The 19,974-nt window shown below is 46.7% G+C and overlaps 1 protein-coding gene across 4 annotated transcripts in view; it reads right to left on the bottom strand.

Moving 5' to 3' along the window:
• The window catches only part of cep131 (centrosomal protein 131), a 117,281-nt gene that overhangs the window by 47,462 nt on the left and 49,845 nt on the right, over positions 1 to 19,974 (bottom strand). For all 4 annotated transcript variants that reach the window (XM_038777085.1, XM_038777087.1, XM_038777086.1 and 1 more), the window contains 4 exons: positions 17,598 to 17,792; positions 15,934 to 16,125; positions 14,312 to 14,449; positions 10,504 to 10,629 (listed from right to left, as the gene is read on the bottom strand). In XM_038777085.1, coding sequence (XP_038633013.1) covers positions 10,504 to 10,629; positions 14,312 to 14,449; positions 15,934 to 16,125; positions 17,598 to 17,792 — 651 coding nt within the window. The remainder of the gene's footprint in view (positions 1 to 10,503; positions 10,630 to 14,311; positions 14,450 to 15,933; positions 16,126 to 17,597; positions 17,793 to 19,974) is intronic.

Here is a 19,974-nt window from a genome sequence, read left to right as displayed (position 1 = left end):
TGGTAAGATTAGTTGAGTTTGTTGTTCGTCTGGGCCCATCCAATCAAAACGATAAAACAAAGGTCTCCTCACTCAGCTACTGTTAATTAAGGCATGAGTGAGGAGGGTCCCTACAGCACCAGCTGAAACTTTATTGACCCTTTCATTATGTGGGTATGAATTTATTGTTCGATACCTCCTTTTACCAAACAAACCATCTGGTAATATCCATAGGGAAGATCCAGAAGAAAAAGCAGTCTATAAAGAGTATTTAGAGATTCGGTTAAATCTTTTTCTTTGAACCGATCCTTTATAAAATGTTTATATTTGATTCTTTCCACACATTTCTGACAAACGTCTAAGTATCGATAATGTCCATCGTACCTTTGTTTTACAATATTCACAGTACTGGGAAATTCTATTTGAAGCAATATAATAATTCCTTTCACCTTCCCATTACCCACATTACAGCTCTCAGGACTCAACACGGAGTTCAACAACTTTAGACTGTGACTTTTCTTCTCCATCTGAACCCTTTTGTTAATATCCCACATGTTTGTGTCTCAATGCAAAAGCATTCCTCCCGCCCCCGCACCTGGTCATCTATCTCTTGTTCCTACCACAGCGTAGCACCTAACGGATTTTCCCTCCATCTCAGTTCCGAAAAAGAACCAAACGAACCGAGACGTTAATTCTGTTTCTCCCTCTAGACGCTGCCAGGTTCCCTGAGTTTTTCCAGCATTTTCTGTTTTTATTTCAGATTTCCAGCATCTGCAGCACTTTGCCTATTATAGTAATTCATTTCCAAGGGGTATGCTTGTCTTCAATTGTAGTTGCTTCTGTCGATTTTTAAATGCCCAAACATTTCCCTTCCAGAGAGATAACAGCAAATCAACTAATTATTACTTTTCAACTGATAATCCCTGGTAAATGCTGACATGCACATTGGATGCTTCCAAAGCACACTGGATGCTTTCAAAAGAAAAAGGTACAAGCATCCCACTGCATACATTGAAATAAATAATGTACTGGTATGTCAGTTAAATACAGATACCTGACTTAAGAGCCCAGGAAATCTGTTGCTGCCAACTTGGGAAAGAAAGACATGCAGAACCAACATAGGAAACTACTAGATCAGAGCATTAATAGGAAGAATAAAATGCAAAAAGCACCCACCGAAAATGTTTGCAGACCTGATCTTGTTAGACCAAGTTGGAAGGTACAGTTTTGATTTGTTTAATAATTATAAGAACAAATGAAGAGGGAGGAGGAATATGCCCAGAAGCCTGACCTGCTGCCATTCAATAGGATTATAGCTAGTCTTCAACTTCAACTTCACGTTTCTGTCCAGACCTCACAATCTCTCGATTTCTTTACAGCCTAAAATTCTATTGATCTTAGCCCTTAATGCACCTAATGTCTGAATATCACAGCCCCCTGGGCTTGAGAATACCAAAGGTTCACAACCCTCCTTGGGAAGAAATTTATTTTCATCCCAGTCCTAAATAGTCCAGCCCTTCTCCTCACAGAATTGTTACTATACAGAAGGAGGTCATTCAGTCCATTGCGTCTGTTCTGGCTTGCCGAACGATCATCATGACTTATTGCCACTCCCCTGCCTTTCCTTCGTACCCCTGCACATCGTTTTTATTCAAATAATCATCTAAAGCCCTCTTGAATGCTTCACTTGAACCTGCCTCCTCCACACTTCCAGGCAGTGCATTCCAGACCCGAACCACTTGCTGTGTGAAAAGGTTTATTCCAGGTCCTGGCCCTCCAGGGACACCCGCAAGGGGCATCTCAAGCATCAGGGAATGGTAGACTGCAGGCCGCCTCCATCTCAGATCTGCATCCTGGGGTCGCACTTAGACATAGTGGGAAGGTACACAAGGTTAAGAAAGTGCAGGTGCACAGATTGGGCAGGGGTGACATTAGGCACTTGTAGCGCTGGAACACTGACATCTGTCTAATTCCGATGTGTAACTGTATTAAAGATAATTGACGCTCACCACTCTTAGGCTTCATAAGCTTAAGTTACTTCTGAATGGAATTGTGCTTCTCGCCTTCCTTGTAGGCTTTGGGAAGCCTAGGGACATGTGACCCCCTTGCCACTTGTTCCCGAGCTCCCAACTGGCAGCCCTGACACCTAAAGTTGAGTCTCAGCCTTGTATTTTAAACTGTGAAGAGCTGGTGGTGCAAAGCATAAAGCTTCAAGGACCAATTAGTGTAACGAGCATGAACCTCGGGATACAAACTGGGCACAATAGGTTCCTCCTTCAGGAGAAATAGGCACCCTGCTTAGTTAAGCTGGAGGTTTCAGAGAGCTCGTTGGCATCATCCCTCCATATTTCAGCTTACTGTATAGCTAATCCTCAGGTGAACCCAGACCCCACCCCATGACAACACCATCCCCTCCTCCCCCCCCCCTTCTGGAGTGGGCTAATTGTCTCATGCAGCCTGGCCAGATTGGCAGCGTGGCTTCTGCCTATCTGACCAGGTCGTACGGCAACGATCAGATCCCACCCCATGTGCCACGCACCCACCCCAGTGACAGGCACCCCCGCCCCAGACTCCGATACCACAGAGAGCAGACTCGTATTCCACCGGTAACGACCTTGGTGAGCCCCGCGAGTAAAGCCAATGACCGCTGTCAGCTGCCCCCCACTTGCGTCCCCTGGTCTCCCTGGTGCTCAGTGGAGCTTACCTCCTATCTCCCACTCTCAGGTCATGGTGCCTCATTCCCGAGTTTTAAAGAGGGGCAATGATTTGTGCCGGTGTGACATCTGGGTGGGAAGATTTGTTGAGGACGGAAGATGCGACGATAAGCCCGCTCGGTACCGTATAATGGTTTCAAATTCAAACAAATCTGTTTCTGATCACATCAAAGGAGGGGGGACTCGGAAGATCCAGATCGGAAATCTCCTCGGCGCAAATCCTGTTTTTGGCCTCTCGCGAGAATCAGCGGCCATAAGGGAATTTGCGCCTGCAGCTAACACAGCCGCTTGATCGCGCCCATAGGGCGAGATTCTCCCAAAACGGGAGAAATCGTAAGGCTGGCGTCAAACCCGCCAGCCAGCGCGCCCCTTCCCGACCGGGAACCGATTCTGGTCCCCGGTCGGGGTGAGCAGCCCGACGCCGTAGGCTCCGGCATGACGGGCTTAACGAATATCGTTAAGCCCGCTTGCCGGAGTTAGCGCCGGCTGACGCGTCATATGACGTCAGCCGCGCATGCGCGGATTGGAAGACTCCAACCCGCGCATGCGCGGATGACGTCATCGCGTATTTGCGCGAAACCCGCGCATGCGCGGGCCGGGTTGCCCCTCAGCCGCCCCGCGAATGGATACTGCGGGGCGGCGGAAGGAGAAAGAGTGCGCGGGCAGCGGGCCCGCTGCCCGCGATCGGTGCCCACCGATCGCGGGCCCATGGCACCCTTGGCACGGCCGTGGTACTGCCGTGCCAATCGGTGCCATGGTTATAAAAAGCGAGTTTGTGACGCCGTTTTTACGAACGGCCAGACCAGGTGTGTTTGCCGTTCGTAAAAACGGCGTAAAGGGCTGGGACTTCGGCCCATCTAGCAGCTGTGAATCGCTGCCGGCCGTAAAAAAACGGTTCGGGTCGGGAGTTGGGCGGGGGAGAATAGCGGGAGGGCGGGAAAAATGTCGGGAAGGCCCTCCCGCTATTCTCCGACCCGTCGTGGGGGTCGGAGAATTTCGCCCATAGTTTTTCTACTTTTCCTCCCAAAGCGATCAACCTCAAATTTCCCCAGATCATACTCAACCTGCCACCTTTTTTGCCGAATCACTTAACCTATCCATAACCCTTTGCAGTCTCTTTATGTCCTGCTCACAGCCGATATTCCCACCTAATTTTGAACCATAAGTTAATTTGGTGACATTAAACTCAGCCCCCTTCTTTGAAGTTAAGGATCCTTCCTGTGGATTCCCTTATTTCCCCTTTATTTTTGGGCCATTATCATTTAAGATGCATGTATGCATCATGGAGTGGTCATGTATCTAAAGTCGAGCAGCAGACAGAATGAGGAATTCAAAAAGTTGTATCATAGAATATGGTGCTAGTTTTCCAGCAGCAGAACTCAGATTTTGTGGCACCCGAGAGATGGGGTGGGACTCGGATCGATTGGTCGGCTGCACCCGAGAGATGGGGTGGGACTAGGTTCGATTGGTTGGCTGCATCCGAGAGATGGGGTGGGACTAGGTTCAAATGGTTGGCTAGTAGCCAACGAATTGGCCAAAAGGCCGAATTCTGCCCAGTAACAGTTGGTGATTGAATCTTACCCGAGTGGGATGATTTCCAGAGCCCCAAGGAGTTGGGTCTTGGACGTTCAGGGAAGAAGGAGCTGGGAGTGCCTGCTCTCCCTCTCTTCGCTCTCACTCACTCTCCAGAAATACTGTGAGCTGCTGGATTTCTGAACCTATAGAGAACCTGGAGGAATGAATCTATGGTGAAAACCATTGCAGACCGAAAACAGGGAGCTTGACCTGAAAGCCTAGTTTGATGGAAGTTGAGCTTTGAAGACAACCATCTGAAACAAAGATTCTTTATTCTTTTACTTATTATTTTCACCCCTCTCTTCCCCTCTGTGTTTGTTTGCTGTGTATGTATGGATATTATATACGAATTAGGGTGCGGGGGATTAGGAATTAGCTAACAGTTAACCAGTTGTATTTGCTGCATATTTCATTATCGTTCTTGTTATAAATAAAAAGTAATCGTGTTTAAATTTACAAATCTGGTGACTGTAATTATTGGCCAGCCATGGGCCAAAAACTTTGGGTATCTTTCTAAGAATTATTGTTTTGGGACTCTCATTTATCATGGCCAATCTACCTAACCTGCACATCTCTGGACTGTGGGAGGAAACCGGAGCACCCGGAGGAAATCCACGCAGACAGGGGGAGAACGTGCAGACTCCGCACAGACAGTGACCCAGCGGGGAATCGAACCTGGGACTCTGTTAACTGAAACGGTTGTTTTTTCCTGTGACCACAGGTCATGGTGGAGCATGAGCAAGTACGGATGTATCGCGCTGGTTTTTTTGACCTCTGGTGCTTTTCTCCAGGAATCGCTGAAGTTGCCACATCTCAAATGGTGGAACTCAGTATGGTCAAACGCAAACGCAAAGACATAAATGGCGCACACCATCCGAGCCAGCACACTGCCTGCGGGGGCTCCTGGACTCAATCAATACATGATGTTAATTAAGCATTTCCTTTTGAGGGTAGATGAGCTGAAACCTTTATACTGTGCACAGGAATGATGAAAAGTATTTCAAGTCTATGGTTTGTCACCTGCGGCTCCTACTTGTCCATATCCAGTTCTCCATGTTATGCCCCCAGGATAAGCTGGGCTTTCTCTTGATTATATAGGGCTAATACACAAAGGTTTCAGCTCCAACTCTCCCGCAGCAGGGAGAAACACAGGATGTGAGAGACTATAGTTTCACACAGATGTCAGCACATGATATTCAAATGAAAATTATATCCAACACGCCACTTCTTTAGATAGGCTGATTACTTGGACTAGAACGAATGCAAAGTCAGTATTAAGGCAAAGGGTGACTTTATCAGTTTAAGCAGTGCTTGCTGTAAAGGGAGCTTCACTCCATGGCTCAGGAGCATAGTATTGATGACCCAGCAGCCATCTGGAGATTTGCTTTTCTAAATCAATTACTTGAACAATGAAATGCTTTAAAATGTAGGCTTTGTGACGGTCGCCTTGGAAATAAGCATTAACGTGCATAAAATATGTCACTCTTCATCACGGAGGGTTGCAAATATGTTAATTGTTAACAAAACTAAATCTTCCCTGATCAAAATAAGTCGGGGCATTTTACAGTAGAGCATACATCCAAACCATAACTGCTGTGAATCTAACCGTTTGTTAAAGGTACACATCCCTTTTAAACTGTCTATTGTGAAAGAGATGAAACTGTTTGTTTGAGCAAACAAGGCTTCCTTCGCTTGTTTTATATTGAAATGTATTGTGGATTAACTAATGAATATGTAGCAGCTCCAGAATAAATGTTGCCACAGTCCCAGAGGGCCAGAGGCTGTTTTACCTTTTGACGGGGAGAGCTGACTGGTGGTGATTTAACCTGTAACCAAACACAGGGATTCGGCAATCCATGCTAGCCAGATCTTCAGGCATCCTCACATGCAATTTAACAGTATGACCATATGGAAGAGCCATTCAGTACCGAAGACTTTGCAGAAGAGAAGCAACATATATTTACAAAGGTCCAAAGTGATTGAACACCAGTACCACCACTGCGTTATCAGAACTTAACTTCTAACTCTACCATGAAGGCTTGGTGCCTCCCAACATTCACAGCAGCGGTGCAGACGGCCTCCTGACTGCTACGCCTCTGTTGTCGGAGTTGATTCTGGCATCCTCTGGAGGCCCAGGGCCTGGATTGTCCTGGCACGTTAAGGATCTCCCATATGGGGGCAAGTGCACCATCCTTGGCTGGAGCTGCGGGAGTTAATGGCATCACAGAGGGGAGCTAGAGAAGCTGGTCATCCTTGGGAGTGTCCTGGGTGGATTTTCCTGGTGTTTGGCTGATGCTCTTCTTCCCTGAGGGTGCTCGACGGCCCTTCCCTTGGCACAGAGGAAAAGCGGCTCCTGGAGGGGGTCGGGATAGCCATCCATTCTTGCCTTGCCACAATTTGAGCGCGCCCATGGCTAGCGAAATGTATGCAGTTCCAAACAAAAACGTGGCAGAAACTGCTGTGCCTGGATTTCCGAGGTAGCCGTTATCCTTCCAATGGTAACCTTGATGTACTCGTATGCCGGAGCCACAGCAGAATCATAGAATCGCTACAGAAGGAGGCCATTCGGTCATCGAGTCTGCACCATGCCTCTGAAAGAGAACCCAATTTACGCCCATGCCCCCGCTCTACTCCCGTAACCCTACCTAACCTTTTATACACAATGGGGCAATTTAGCATGGCCAGTTCAGCTAAACCTGCAAACCTTGAGGCTGTGGGAGGAAACCGGAGCACCCAGATGAAACCTATGCAGATTCGAGGAAAATGTGCAAATTCCACACAGACATTGACCCAAGTTTTGAATTGAACCCGGGTCCCTGGCGAAGTGAGGCAGCCACTTTGCCGTTCTCTTCCTGCACCGCAGGGCAGTCCTTTTTTGTGCCACAAGAGCTGACCCCCCTGGTGACCTCCTCCCAGGCAGTGGTGGACCTCCTGCTCCTGGGGAAAAAGGACTTCCCGCCTGTCCTGGAGGAGTTTCTCCGGAATCTTGGAACTGAGGGTTTGGTCCTTGTTGGTGCCATTTGTGTCTTTGTGATGCCAACACCTGGGCTGCAGAGAGTGACCGTGTGTGTGTGTGCATGTGTGTGTGTGTGTGTGGGGGCGCTGTTCCAATGTGGCGGTGGGTCCTTTCACTCCATGAGGTAACGGTGGAGCGAATGAATCACTGCCTGTCCCACCACGAGATTCAACAAGCTCCTCACTGACGCACATTTGATGAGCTGAAAAGCAGGAGACATGGCACGATAACCTGCCCTGTTGCCCAGTGGGAACCCCACCAACCTCCCGACTGTCACTACACTTTATTAGGAAAGCAAAAGTCGTTTTGGGGGATTTATATTTGTATTGGTAAACATTATAAATAAGATATAGTTTTAAGTGGGTTTAATGTAATGTTTCTGTTGAAGGAAGGGTAACACCCATAGTTAGATTCATGCTGGACAAAGGTTTTTGTATATGTGGGAGTTGATTAAGTTCCAACAATCATTCAATTGTGCTTAGAACCAGTTTCAGCATGAAGAGTAAATAAGAGCCGAGAGAAGGATAAGGCGTTGCTTCGCAACATGGACCCACTTTCTAGAGGGACAGGATTCCCTTTGTTCATAGAATTATAGAATTTACAGTGCAGAAGGAGGCCATTCGGGCCATCGAGTCTGCACCGACTCTTGGAAAGAGCACCCTACCCAAGGTCAACACCTCCACCCTATCCCCATAACCCAGTAACCCCACCCAACACTAAAGGCAATTTTGGACACTAAGGGCAATTTATCATGGCCAATCCACCTAACCTGCACATCTTTGGACTGTGGGAGGAAACCGGAGCACCCGGAGGAAACCCACGCACACACGGGGAGGATGTGCAGACTCCGCACAGACAGTGACCCAAGCCGGAATCGAACCTGGGACCCTGGAGCTGTGAAGCGATTGTGCTATCCACAATGCTACCGTGCTGCCCCTTAGTTTTAGCTGAATTTGCTGGCCGCTGGGGTCAGTACACTGGGGAGTGAATATCTCTCAACTCCTCCAGGAGAAGCTCGACAGGAGAAGGGAGTTGCAAAGGCGTGGTATCCCTAAGAAACAAGTTACAGTTCAGATAACCAGGGAATTGGGACAGAAAGAATTTCTAAGACGATGGAGACCCAGGTATTGTTCAGAAGAAATCAGAGAAGTGTAAGCAAAGGGTTCTGAGTTAGAGACACAATTGCAGTAAATAGATTCCGAGTGGGACAGTGGGGTTAAGAGGTAAATCAAAACTTTTGATGTCATTTTACTAGAGACTGGGAACAGTTTGTACAGCAGTCAAGACAAAGGAATCAAAAAGGTGTTGGTGTAAATCGTGGGCTGAACTCACTGTAGTGGAGAAGAAACTTTGTTTAAAAGTGTCATTTGGAAAACATTGACTGAATTTCGGAATGCAAACAGCTAACAGAAAGCATGATTGTGAACGAAGATTTTAAAGCGTGTTTTTTTGGGAGTGGAGTTTGGAAAGTCTCACATGACAATCATCTGGGGGGATTCTGAGGATAAATCCACAGACACTAAGAACGAAGTGCATGTATTTGACCACAATCATTCTGTGTGCTTAAAAAGGACTTTTGTGTGTTAATGAGACCATTGTAGCTTACGATGTACTTTGTGATGCATGTTCATCTTAAAACCGGTGTGTAATTGTTGAGCTAACAGAGTATTGTGTTATAATCCAACTTTTTCATGTATAGCAAATGTTTTTTCTTTGTTATCAGTGGTCCTGTGACTCTGTTCGTCCACGTTTTCTTAAAAAAAAATCAAAAGTTACAGGGCGGGATTCTCCATTGCCCGACACCGAAATCGTATTCGGTGACTGGGCGGAGAATCCCTTTTGACGCTGAAATCGGGGGCCTGTTTTCGGATGCTCCACCTTCTCCAAAACGGCATCACCGGTGAGTACGCCGCACGCCGTTGGGACGGCCTCAGGATGTTATCTTAAGGCCCTCCCCCGATGGGCCGACTTCCCGACGGCGTTGGGCTCTGTGTCCTGTGCCGCCACAGTCCCGGGGGGGGGGGCCTTTCCGCTGGCCGGCGGTGAGGGGGGGCTTCAGGAGGGGCTGGAGGGACTAGTGAGGGGTGGTCCAGGGGTACCGAGGGGGGGGGGGAGTTACAAGGGGGAACTATCTGGCAGGCCCAGTCTCCACGCAGCCAATGCCATGTTGTACGGCGCGACTGCTGCAGACCGTCACCATGCGCGGCCACGGACCCGGCAATTCTCCAGCCGTTCATGGCGGGAACACCGAGGATTTCACATGGCGCGACTGCTAGCCCCCCCCCCACCGGGCGGAGCATCAGTGCGGGGTCAGCGCCGACTATTTCATCGTAAAACTAGACACTTCCTCCGGACATAGCCTCACAATTGGAGAATCCAGCCCACGGTATTTTGAGCCAGGTTTCCTTTCTTAGATCTTCCTCCAGTTAAAACATCACCTGGGATCGTAACAACTTAGTCACCCATGGGTGCGCAAGTGCCAGTGGGTGCGGATCCGGTGCAGCCAGAGCTGCCTTGTATCCCTTCTCAGATATTCCTTTCGTCCAAAGAAAAAAATGGTGAAAATCCATTGCTGGCTCAACGAGTTTGAGACAAGGAATGTTACTAGCCCGTCAGTTATCAAGAAGGTATCAGAAAGAGCAGCATGGTGGCTCAGTGGTTAGCACTACTGCCTCATGGCACCGAGGTCCCAGGTTCGATCCTGGCTCTGTGTCACTGTCCGTGTGGAGTTTGCACATTCTCCCCATGTTTGCGTGGGTTTCGCCCCCACAACCCAAAGATGTGCAGGCTAGGTGGATTGGCCACGCCTAATTGCCCCTTAATTGGAAACTCTAAAATTAATTTTTTTTAAAAGAAGGTACCAGAAAGCCTGGTGAAAAAATAAAAAAAAGTCAATGGAATTAACTGATGGCATTTCAATTCAAATTGCAGTCTCCATTGGCACTTACGTCTGTAGGAGCTCAACGATATCTTGGCGGGAGCACCAGGAAATTGCATGAAGAAATTGAAGAAAATCACAGAGACTTTTGAAACATTTGCAGACTGATTATCAGGAGTCAGTGACGTATGTCCAGGTCGAGTATCAGTAGCAGAAACTATCAGCAGATAAGCAACATTCAATTTCTTCAGGGCGCCAGCCAACCTTGCCCAATCTAAGTCCATTTTTTGGGCAAGACCGATTGCAAAATTGAGACATTAAGATATTATCAGGGATTTTACCTGATCGATAAATGCCAGGTGCCGTTGAATGGTTGATTCATACTCGTCCTTCTGCATTTTTAATCGATGGCTCATTTCCTTTTCGGTCTCCTTCATGTGACGCACAGTTAATTCTTTTTGCTGGGCCTAATAAGAAAACACTGATAAGAAAAGTGTCGAAAACTGTGTGCTTTGTTTGGTCAAGGATTTTGCACAACAAAATGAAAACTGTTTACATTCTGTCGGATGTATCCAACTATGTAAGCCAAATTTGTCTTACTGAAGGTACTGTACTACTTGGGTAGACCCATGACCAAGGTCAGAATACGTTGGGTGAAATTTTGTGTGCGTGTGTGGGGTGGGGCACAGATTGTGGTGGCCCCGCCCCAGGGCTAACACGTTGTGGGAAAGCTCGCCTCCAAATGGCCGGAAATCCCCCAGCCGGGGGATTATTTGTTCAGGCCAAAGCCTCAGCCCCATCTGGGAGGAAGTCCCTTCTCTGAGAGCTACCAGTGTCCCATTTGAATGGATGGCAGCCCCCTCACAGAGCCACCAGAAGCACTGGTCAAAGCTGCGACTGCAAGGCAGTCCCAGACAACGCACGCGCTGGGGCTGGATTCGAAGGTGAGTGTGAGGACTTTGACAGGCCAGGAAGACATGGGCCCTGGCAAAGTGGGTAGAGGGCTGAAATTGGGAGCGGAGAAGGAGGAGGAAAAGTGGTACCATTTTGAGGTGGGGGGGAATGCTCTGGTGGGCACAAAGTGCCTGTACAGGAGGGCTATGCCCCCAGCTAGCACCCGCATGATGCCACATGATTTTAGGTGCCACTCAACTTTTGGGAGAGGTGGGAAAGTATGGCATTTCAACCATGCAATGAGGGACAAGCAGCAAAACAAATAGTAAGTCGTTACAAAACACAAAACAGAGAATAGGATTTATAGGTAGTTGCTCAGATTGGCAAATTATGTGAAGTGTTGTTTTACTTGGATTGGAGTTGGGTCCACTGTTGCTCACCATTTTGAACCATTGAACAGAACCATAGAATAGCTACAGTGCAGAAGGGGGCCATTCGGCCCATCGAGTCTCCACCGTCCCTCAAAGCGCACCTTACCTAGGCCCACCCCTCCACCGCATCTCTGTAAGCTAACCTGTACATCCCTGGACACTAAGACCCAATTTAGCATGGCCAATCCACCTAACCTGCACGTTCCCGGCTTGGGTCACTGTCTGTGAGGAGTCTGCACTTTCTCCCCGTGTCTGCGTGGGTTTCCTCCGGGTGCTCCGATTTCCTCCCACAGTCCAAAGATGTGCAGGTTAGGTGGATTGACCATGCTAAATTGCCCTTAGTGTCAAAAAAAAAAGGGTTAGGAGGGGTTACAGGGTTACAGCGATAAGGTGGAGGTGAGGGCTTTAGTAGGGTGCTTTTTCCAAGGGCCGGTGCAGTCTTGATGGGCCGAATGGCCTCCTTCTGCACTGTAAATTCTATGATTCTATGATAGACCAAGTTTGAGCAGCTCTATTTATCCTTTGGTGTTGCTGGCAAGGCCAGCATTTGTTGCCCATCCCTAATTGCCCTTTGGACCAGGTGCTTTGCTCGGCCAGCTCCAAGGGCGGTTTAGAGTCGATGAGATTGCTCTTGGATCTTGGGAAATAACGTAGTTTGTGAGAATGATACCAAACTAAGTTATAAACATCAGAAAAGACTGAACAGGCTGTAATCCAGTCTCTATTGAATAGAAAACTGAGGGTGATCTGATGGGATTGTTTACAATTCAGAGAATGCTTGATCCGCTAAACATAGGGAGGATGTTTCCACTTACTTGAGCAAGTTGGTGTTTACAATGATGAGAAGTGATCGTATTGAAACATTTAGGATTTTCAGGGGGGTTGACAGGGTAGATCAGGGGTGGGCAAACTTTTCTGTGCAAGGGCCACATTCAGAAATTCACAATTTTAAAGGGCCGCATAGTATATTAAGTAAAATAATTAATATTTAAAATAGCCAAAATAAAAGGTTTTTAAAGAAAAAAAAGCAATTAATTTTTATTAATTAATATTTTAACGTAGAAACTTTAGAAACACATTTATTTGAAAAACAAAGTAACTCAGTTTAAAGAAAAAAAAGGAATTAATTTTTATTAATTAATATTTTAAAGTAGAAACTTCACATGAAACACATGTTGTGCCGAGCAATGATCACCCTACTCAAGTCAACGTATCCACCCGATACCATAACCCAACAGCCCCCCCCCCCCCCCCATTAATCTTAATTATTTTTTTTTATTTTTTTTATTTTATTTTTTTTATGACTTGATCTTGGTGGCCCGCATAAAGACCTTTGGCGGGCCGTAGGTTGCCCACCCCTGGGGTAGATGCTGAGAGGATGTTCCCTCTCATGGGGGAATTTAGACCTAGGGGCCCAATTTCAAAATTCCATTTAAGATGGGGTGGGGGGGGGCAAGACCAGAACTGGGGGCCATAAGTACAAGATAATGACTAAGAAATCAAATAGGGGATTAAGGAGAAACTTCTTTACCCGGAGAGTGGAACTCATTACTACTACGGGCAAATAAATGTGGTATTATCATACATGAAGGTAATGCAAGGGTTAATGAAATGGATACAGGCAGCCACTAGAGGGAGCTAGTCCTATTAGTATATAAGGGATGACGCTGAATCTTGTGGGACAGAAGGTTGGAGAAGGTGGTAGCAGCAGGAATGAGGAATTAGCTAGAGAGACTGAAGATGGAGGGATAGAGAATAGTTTAATCTGGTAGTGAGTTAGATGCAGAGAAGAATAGTTTTTGTATTATTAATCAACTGTTTGTTTCTTAGGGATAAGTGTCGAACCCAGTTCAGTTGAGTAGTGTTGATAAAGTTAGTTTTGTTTGTCAACAGGATTCATTGTTCTTTTGGATCAACACTACAGATCAATCCACGAGGGTACAGTAAAACAGAGAACAACACAATAAAATCGATGGATTTAAGGGGAGGCTAGATAAGCACTTGAGGGAGAAAGGAATAGGAGAGTTATGTTGACAGGGACAAAGGAAGAAGGGGCGAAGGAGGCTCAATTGGGGCGTAAACAAGAGCGTGGACACATTGCATTGAAAAGCCTGTATTCATGCTGTAGATACTTTGTGATTGTTTGTGCATGTTCCAATCCACCATCCAAATAAGCTGAATTTATTTGTTAGTCGTTTGTTGAATTATTAACCGCAGAATTTTAATATGTGAAGTTTAAGGCTCTGGAACAAGCATAAAGTCTAGTTCAATCAGCTCAGAAGGTCGGAGTGCAAAATGCTACAAAGTTCAGCTGGTTCCACACAACAAAGCTGCAAGTAAAAATAAAAGGGATGGCGCGATGGCTACTCTGTGCCATAACGCCCGGTTGGGAAAAATCCCAACCCTCACCGTTGGTCAGTTCTTCAAATGTTCAGACAGCGTTGGCGGTAGCATGGGCACTGTACAAACATTTACATCAACAATACATTGGTTACACTTTACACAGTGTTAGACAGAAATGCTGCAAGACTACTGCCAACACCCCCCCCCCCCCCCCCCCCCCACTCCAAAGAGTTCACCGTGCTTCACCCCGAAAGTAAAGAAGGGCCTCTTTTAAGTTTGTTTCAAGCAACAGGCTAGGATAAATTGGGTTGAAACTGCTCACATGAGTTTCACTGAGGATGCTGATGGTCAACAGAAAGATTGCAGGAGCTTTGAATCCATCAGTTTGCCACCGATCCAAATCCACTCTTACCACCCCCGACTTCTGAAATTAAAATTAACGGCAACTACAAATATTGAGAGCCACACTTTTGGCAATTACCAAAGCAGTCTGCAACATGGCAATGGCACGTTTCTTTTCCTCATATTCCAGTTTTAATCTGATCATGGAGCTCGTCACCTCCGTTGCCATGACTGAAGCTTGTTCCAGGTGAGACAGTTCTTCTTCAGAAAGCAAAACCTGGAGACAGGACACAGCAAACGTTAACTGCATTTTAAAATTTGGAATATCAAAATTCCCAGGTCACCATGTTCGATTGTCTTCAAATGACTTTAATTGCCATGCAACACTCAGCGGTTAGGCCAGGAACAGGGCTACAAGAAGCCAGGAGGAAGTCACAGCTGAGACACTAGACCAAACTAAATTAATTTCATAGAATTTACAGTGCAGAAGGAGGCCATTCGGCCCATCGAGTCTGCACCGGCTCTTGGAAAGAGCATCCTACCCAAGGTCAACACCTCCACCCTATCCCCATAACCCAGTAACCCCACCCAACACTAAAGGCAATTTTGGACACTAAGGGCAATTTATCATGGCCAATCCACCTAACCTGCACATCTTTGAACGTGTGGAGTGGCATTAGATCCTGGGCGGAATTCTCTGATCCAACGGCTAAGTGCCGGCACCAAAGGAAAATCCGCGGGTGGATCACGACGGGAAAATCGGCATGAACCCCTCACACCGGTGAGAGGCTAGCACCGGCGTTGCGTGGAACACCCGCGGAACACGTGGAAAACAGCTGGAGAATCGGTGGGTCCCGAGCCGCGCATGCGCTGGGCTGACGGCCTGCACCAGTCGCGCCAGAAACATGGCACCGGCCGTGCTGGAACCCTAACCCCCCCCCACCCCCGCCTGCCTAGTAGAAGCCCACTGGCCAGCGGCACGGACGAGTGTGGCGGTGCTGGGCACTGCCCGCAGCCAGCATGCCGGGTTCATGACCGTTGGGACTGCACGTCAGGGACTCAGCCCATCGGGGCGGCTGAAGATACGCCAACGGTAATTCGACTGCACTGGGCACGTGTCCTGTTGATGCCAATTTGGAGGAAGCGAAGCATCACAAACCGGGTCAAACTGCCGCCTGCCCCAGATCCGGCGTCGCAAGCCATTCTCCGCCCGATTGACGACCCCGATTTTGGCGTCGGGCTATGGAGAATTCCGCCCCCTATGTTTCATTTAATTTAAAAATTGCTCCAGTTCAAGTCTATCAGTGATTTCAGGACAAATTGCACTTTCCTTGTCCAAGATGCCAAGTTCTGACTCCCCCTCCCTGAAAGGAAAATTAAACTCGCTGCACACTGCTGCAACTTACACCTCTCGCACCTAAAACTTAAACTCCAGAAACTCCACCATATCCCCTGATGTTAAGTACGTTATGATGGGGCTAATTTTAACCTGTTGTATTCATACTAGACTAAACGTGTCCTTATTGCCTCTTGTTCCATCACTAGCACTGTTCTCTCACGTGAGCAGCTAAAGTGCAATTTCCAATCTTACTGTGGTTTAACTGATGAGGGGAAATATGCAAACAGTGAATATGTATAAGTAAACTCAGTTATAAGTAAACTCAGTTGTGTTTTTCCTGAAGTGAAGAATTTCCTTGGTACTGGTTTTAGGGTTACAGGGATTTTTTTTAAAAAATTGTATAGTTGACATGTCTGACTTACCTCTTTGGGCGCCGTTGAGGAACAAGACATTGGTCGCTCCTGTTCAGACTTCTCCATCTCATCCAGGAAACTCATAATGCTCTGCAGCTTTGCTTCAGACAGTAGAGTGCCATCGTTTGGCGCGCCCGAAGCCTGTTCGATTTGCCCCAGCTTCTCCAGGTTATCGGCCGTCAATGAACTGGAGTCACGGTCCTGTTTTATCAAGAGAGAACGTGTAGGAAAATCTGTGCCCTTCAAGCTGATCGTACTGGTTGTTAATACAGTAGCAATCAGAAGTGTTAAGAATCAACTGCAACTCGTTACACAGTCACAAGGGCGGCAAGTGCAAAAGATACAATGTTACACCAATCTCTTGGAGATCCAGTGACCACAAGTTTTCAAATTTGGCTAATTCTTTGTCCCCCTGCTGTGGCTCTGCCCGTACCACCTTAAAACTGTTCTTTATATTCCAGCAGCCATGACCACACAAGCAGGACACCCTCAACCAATCAGTGGCGCTGCAGCAACCGTTACCCATGTATCGACATTGTGTTTCATCCTGATTTCTTACCAGTTTCATCCTTTGCCGTCCTGACCAGCGACAGTGAAACAATTTAAGATTGCAATGTGCCCTACACGCAACAGTGAAACAATTTAAGATTGAAATGTGCCTTACAAGCGACAGTGGAACAATTAAAGATTGCAATGTGCCGTACAAGCTATAGTGAAACAATTGTAAGGCTGCAATGTGCCTTACAAGCTAGAGGGAAACAATTCAAGACACAGTACAGATCTCGCCTTGAACGCGTCGGAAAAACAAATGGTTTTTCAACTTGTCACTTTTTTCTTCTTGTTAACCAGTTCAACTAGTCACTCAAAAACATAGCAAGTCAAAGCACTACAGTCAATGTAACGACTAGGGTGATTTGAATTAATGCAAAGGCAGCGAAGGTTAGACAAGCCTGGGGCATTACTATTTACTGCCTCCCACACTCATGACTCCACGTTGCTGTATTCTCTTTCCCACATTCAAGCTGTGTAGCAGCCTACTGTAATAAACTGCAGAAATCCCCTGCAGAAAGCCCCCTTCACGCTGAAGAGGAACCGAAGAGCCAAAATGGATCACTACCTGGGAGCCCCATCGTACAAGCCTTCATCTGCCCCATTAAGTGGCGACATTAACCAGGGACATAGCCATGTATGGGTTCTGAACAGCTGGTATTGTGCCAATAGGAGTAATGATAAGCAGACAGTCAGACGGATACAGCTGCAAGTGCCTCCTCCTCTTGTGTCACTTGGGTGCTATTTCCATGATGAGGTATCGCGTACCTTACGTTCAGGAGAATGGTCATCCAAAGTGAACCCACAAGCAGGCAATTGTTGGTCTAGGATGTCGGTAGAGCTTAAGTCACGCTACGCTCTTTGAATAACACCCCTCCACATTAGCAGTTTTCTCGTCTGCTTCTGGCCCACTGCCAAGTACCAGAGAAAATGTTCATGTTCCTTAAGATGGCTCTCCTCTGTAGTCCCTATTGACGCCACCTTCCAAGAGTTGCTGGGCCCTAATAAGGAGGCGATAATGGTTGGAACAAACCAATTTCGGTGCCCACTTGATAATCCTGATCTATAGAATGAACCCTCTCCAATCATCTCACTTTCTTGTCAAAACAATTGTCAAAACATACCTCATCTATCCAAGCATATTTATCCTTTTTATAGGCCTTTGGTTCTGGGAGTAAGTTAGGTTCTTCCTCCAGCAGCTTGAGCGTGTCGAGCACATCATTCAGTGTTGTTTTAGACTGGGTCAGGCTTGTCGTCAATATCTCCTGCTCCTCAACCGGCATCTCTCTCCGAGTCGTCACATCCTGTGGCTGCCGTTGCTACAAAGCATCATAGAAAAGGTTAGTTCAGAAACTATAGGAAGAAACTCGCTTGAGTGTAGCACTCTTCAAATCCACAGGACCTCCCCTTCCAAAGCACATCACAGCTAACAGGCTACTTTTGAAGCACTCATTATTTTTTTGGTTGGGGGGGGGGGGGGGGTAGAATGCAGCAACCAAATTGCATCCAGCAAAAGCCCTAATAATAATAACGAGATAGATGGCCAGTCCATCTAGTGTGATGGTGTTTGTTGAGGATTGAACGTTGGTGGGACATCAGGGGATCTGACATACTCTTTTTTTCTTTAAGTTAACACCAAGAGATCTTTTGCACCCACTTCAACAGGCAGATGAGGCCCAAGTTTGAGGCCTTATCTGAAAGGCAGCACCTCCAACAGGACAGAACTGAAATGTCAGTCTGATTCAGATGCTGGGAAAAAAACTATAAAGCCACCACGGTAATAGTTGTACTTACTACAAGCCAAACAAACTAAAATTCAAAAGGTTCCTTATTAAATTAAAAGGACATTTTTTTTATCCAAAAGGGATTGTGAATTAGTAAAGCGGGCAAAATAAACATCCGTTTTTAACAAAGCCTCTGCAATGTTATGTTCTCTGGTTGCTGCCTCACATGCTTACAGTTTCCAGCAGCAACCGTCTCATTTCATTTCATTCTGCATCCTGATAGATGCTTTGCAGTGGAGGGACTGCAGGGACCTCTGCTGGAACTTATGTATACATAACATAAATATAAAAATTGAATAGAGTTCAGACCCCATGCTCCATGTCTAGGCGTGCACATGGACGTGGATCATTGTCAGGGATGTGGGAAATTAACGAGATTAACGGCGAATTTGAGATGAAATTAAAAAAGCAGAAAAGTAACAAGATTAGCAGGCGTCTAGAGACATTGAGGTGTGAATGGCCATATCAGAAACATTCTTCACCAGAGATCAGTGAGGCTACACAAATGATAACTTCTAAAGGCAAGGAATTTGAGAGACGTAGACAGCAGAATCCAGAGAGGAATATCAAAGATATTGAACAATATAACTACTCGCACCCTAATTGGGGAAGGGGGCTAACTCTCCATCCAACAGTCAGACAACATAGAACATAGAACAGTACAGCACAGAACAGGCCCTTCGGCCCTCGATGTTGTGCCGAGCAATGATCACCCTACTCAAGCCAACGTATCCACCCTATACCAGTAACCCAACAACCCCCCCCCCCCCCCCCCCCCCCCCCATTAACCTTATTTTTTAGGACACTAAGGGCAATTTAGCATGGCCAATCCACCTAACCCGCACATCTTTGGACTGTGGGAGGAAACCGGAACACCCGGAGGAAACCCACGCACACATGGGGAGGACGTGCAGACTCCGCACAGACAGTGACCCAGCCGGGAATCGAACCTGGGACCCTGGAGCTGTGAAGCATTTATGCTAACTGCCATGCTACCGTGCTGCCCAAGGCGAGTTTCATCTCCGTTCTGAGCCACAGAGGCCTGATCCATCTAACATTTAGAGTCACGGCATATTGCAGATATTCTCCTCCAAAAGACCAGCAAGAACCATTGCCCCAGACTTGGTCACCTAATTGTGTGATAACTATTAATTAGATTTGACCTATCAAGTTACTAAAATTGGATGTTGCTTGGAAAATGGGGTGTCTCGGTGAGTTCAGGGAACATGGGAATATTTTGGGAACTTCAGATAAAATGGTGTGTTTAGTTATTCATATACTTAAGTATTATAGTGTATATTAGTATTTTGTCATGTGCTTTGTTTTACTTGATAAATATTCTTCATTAATTGTTTGCGGAAAGACTGGGCTGGTTCCTCACTGGGTCCTACATAGTTCCTCACATTATTCCAAACAGAAATACACCACTCGGAATCAGTGTTTCAAGTTATCCTTCAGGGTTTTGAGATATTTTTGCAAGTAACATCAGCTGGGTTGTCAGCATTTAAAAATACATATATTTTTATTGAATGGTCATATTTTATATTCAACAATTCATAAGTTACAAATTACAAAACTGCGGCAAAAAAGCAAAGCATATTTACAAGCAAGTGTCTTCGCTACAACAGTGGTCGTGACCCCCACCCCTCCCCCACCCCGCCCCTTTATTACATAGAATTTACAGTGCAGAAGGAGGCCACTCGGCCCATCGAGTCCG

Source organism: Scyliorhinus canicula, chromosome 18 (assembly GCF_902713615.1).
Source record: "Scyliorhinus canicula chromosome 18, sScyCan1.1, whole genome shotgun sequence".
Taxonomy (NCBI): Eukaryota; Metazoa; Chordata; class Chondrichthyes; order Carcharhiniformes; family Scyliorhinidae; genus Scyliorhinus; species Scyliorhinus canicula.
The sequence above is the reverse complement of the archived record's forward strand: the minus strand, read 5'-3'. Positions and strand labels throughout refer to the sequence as shown.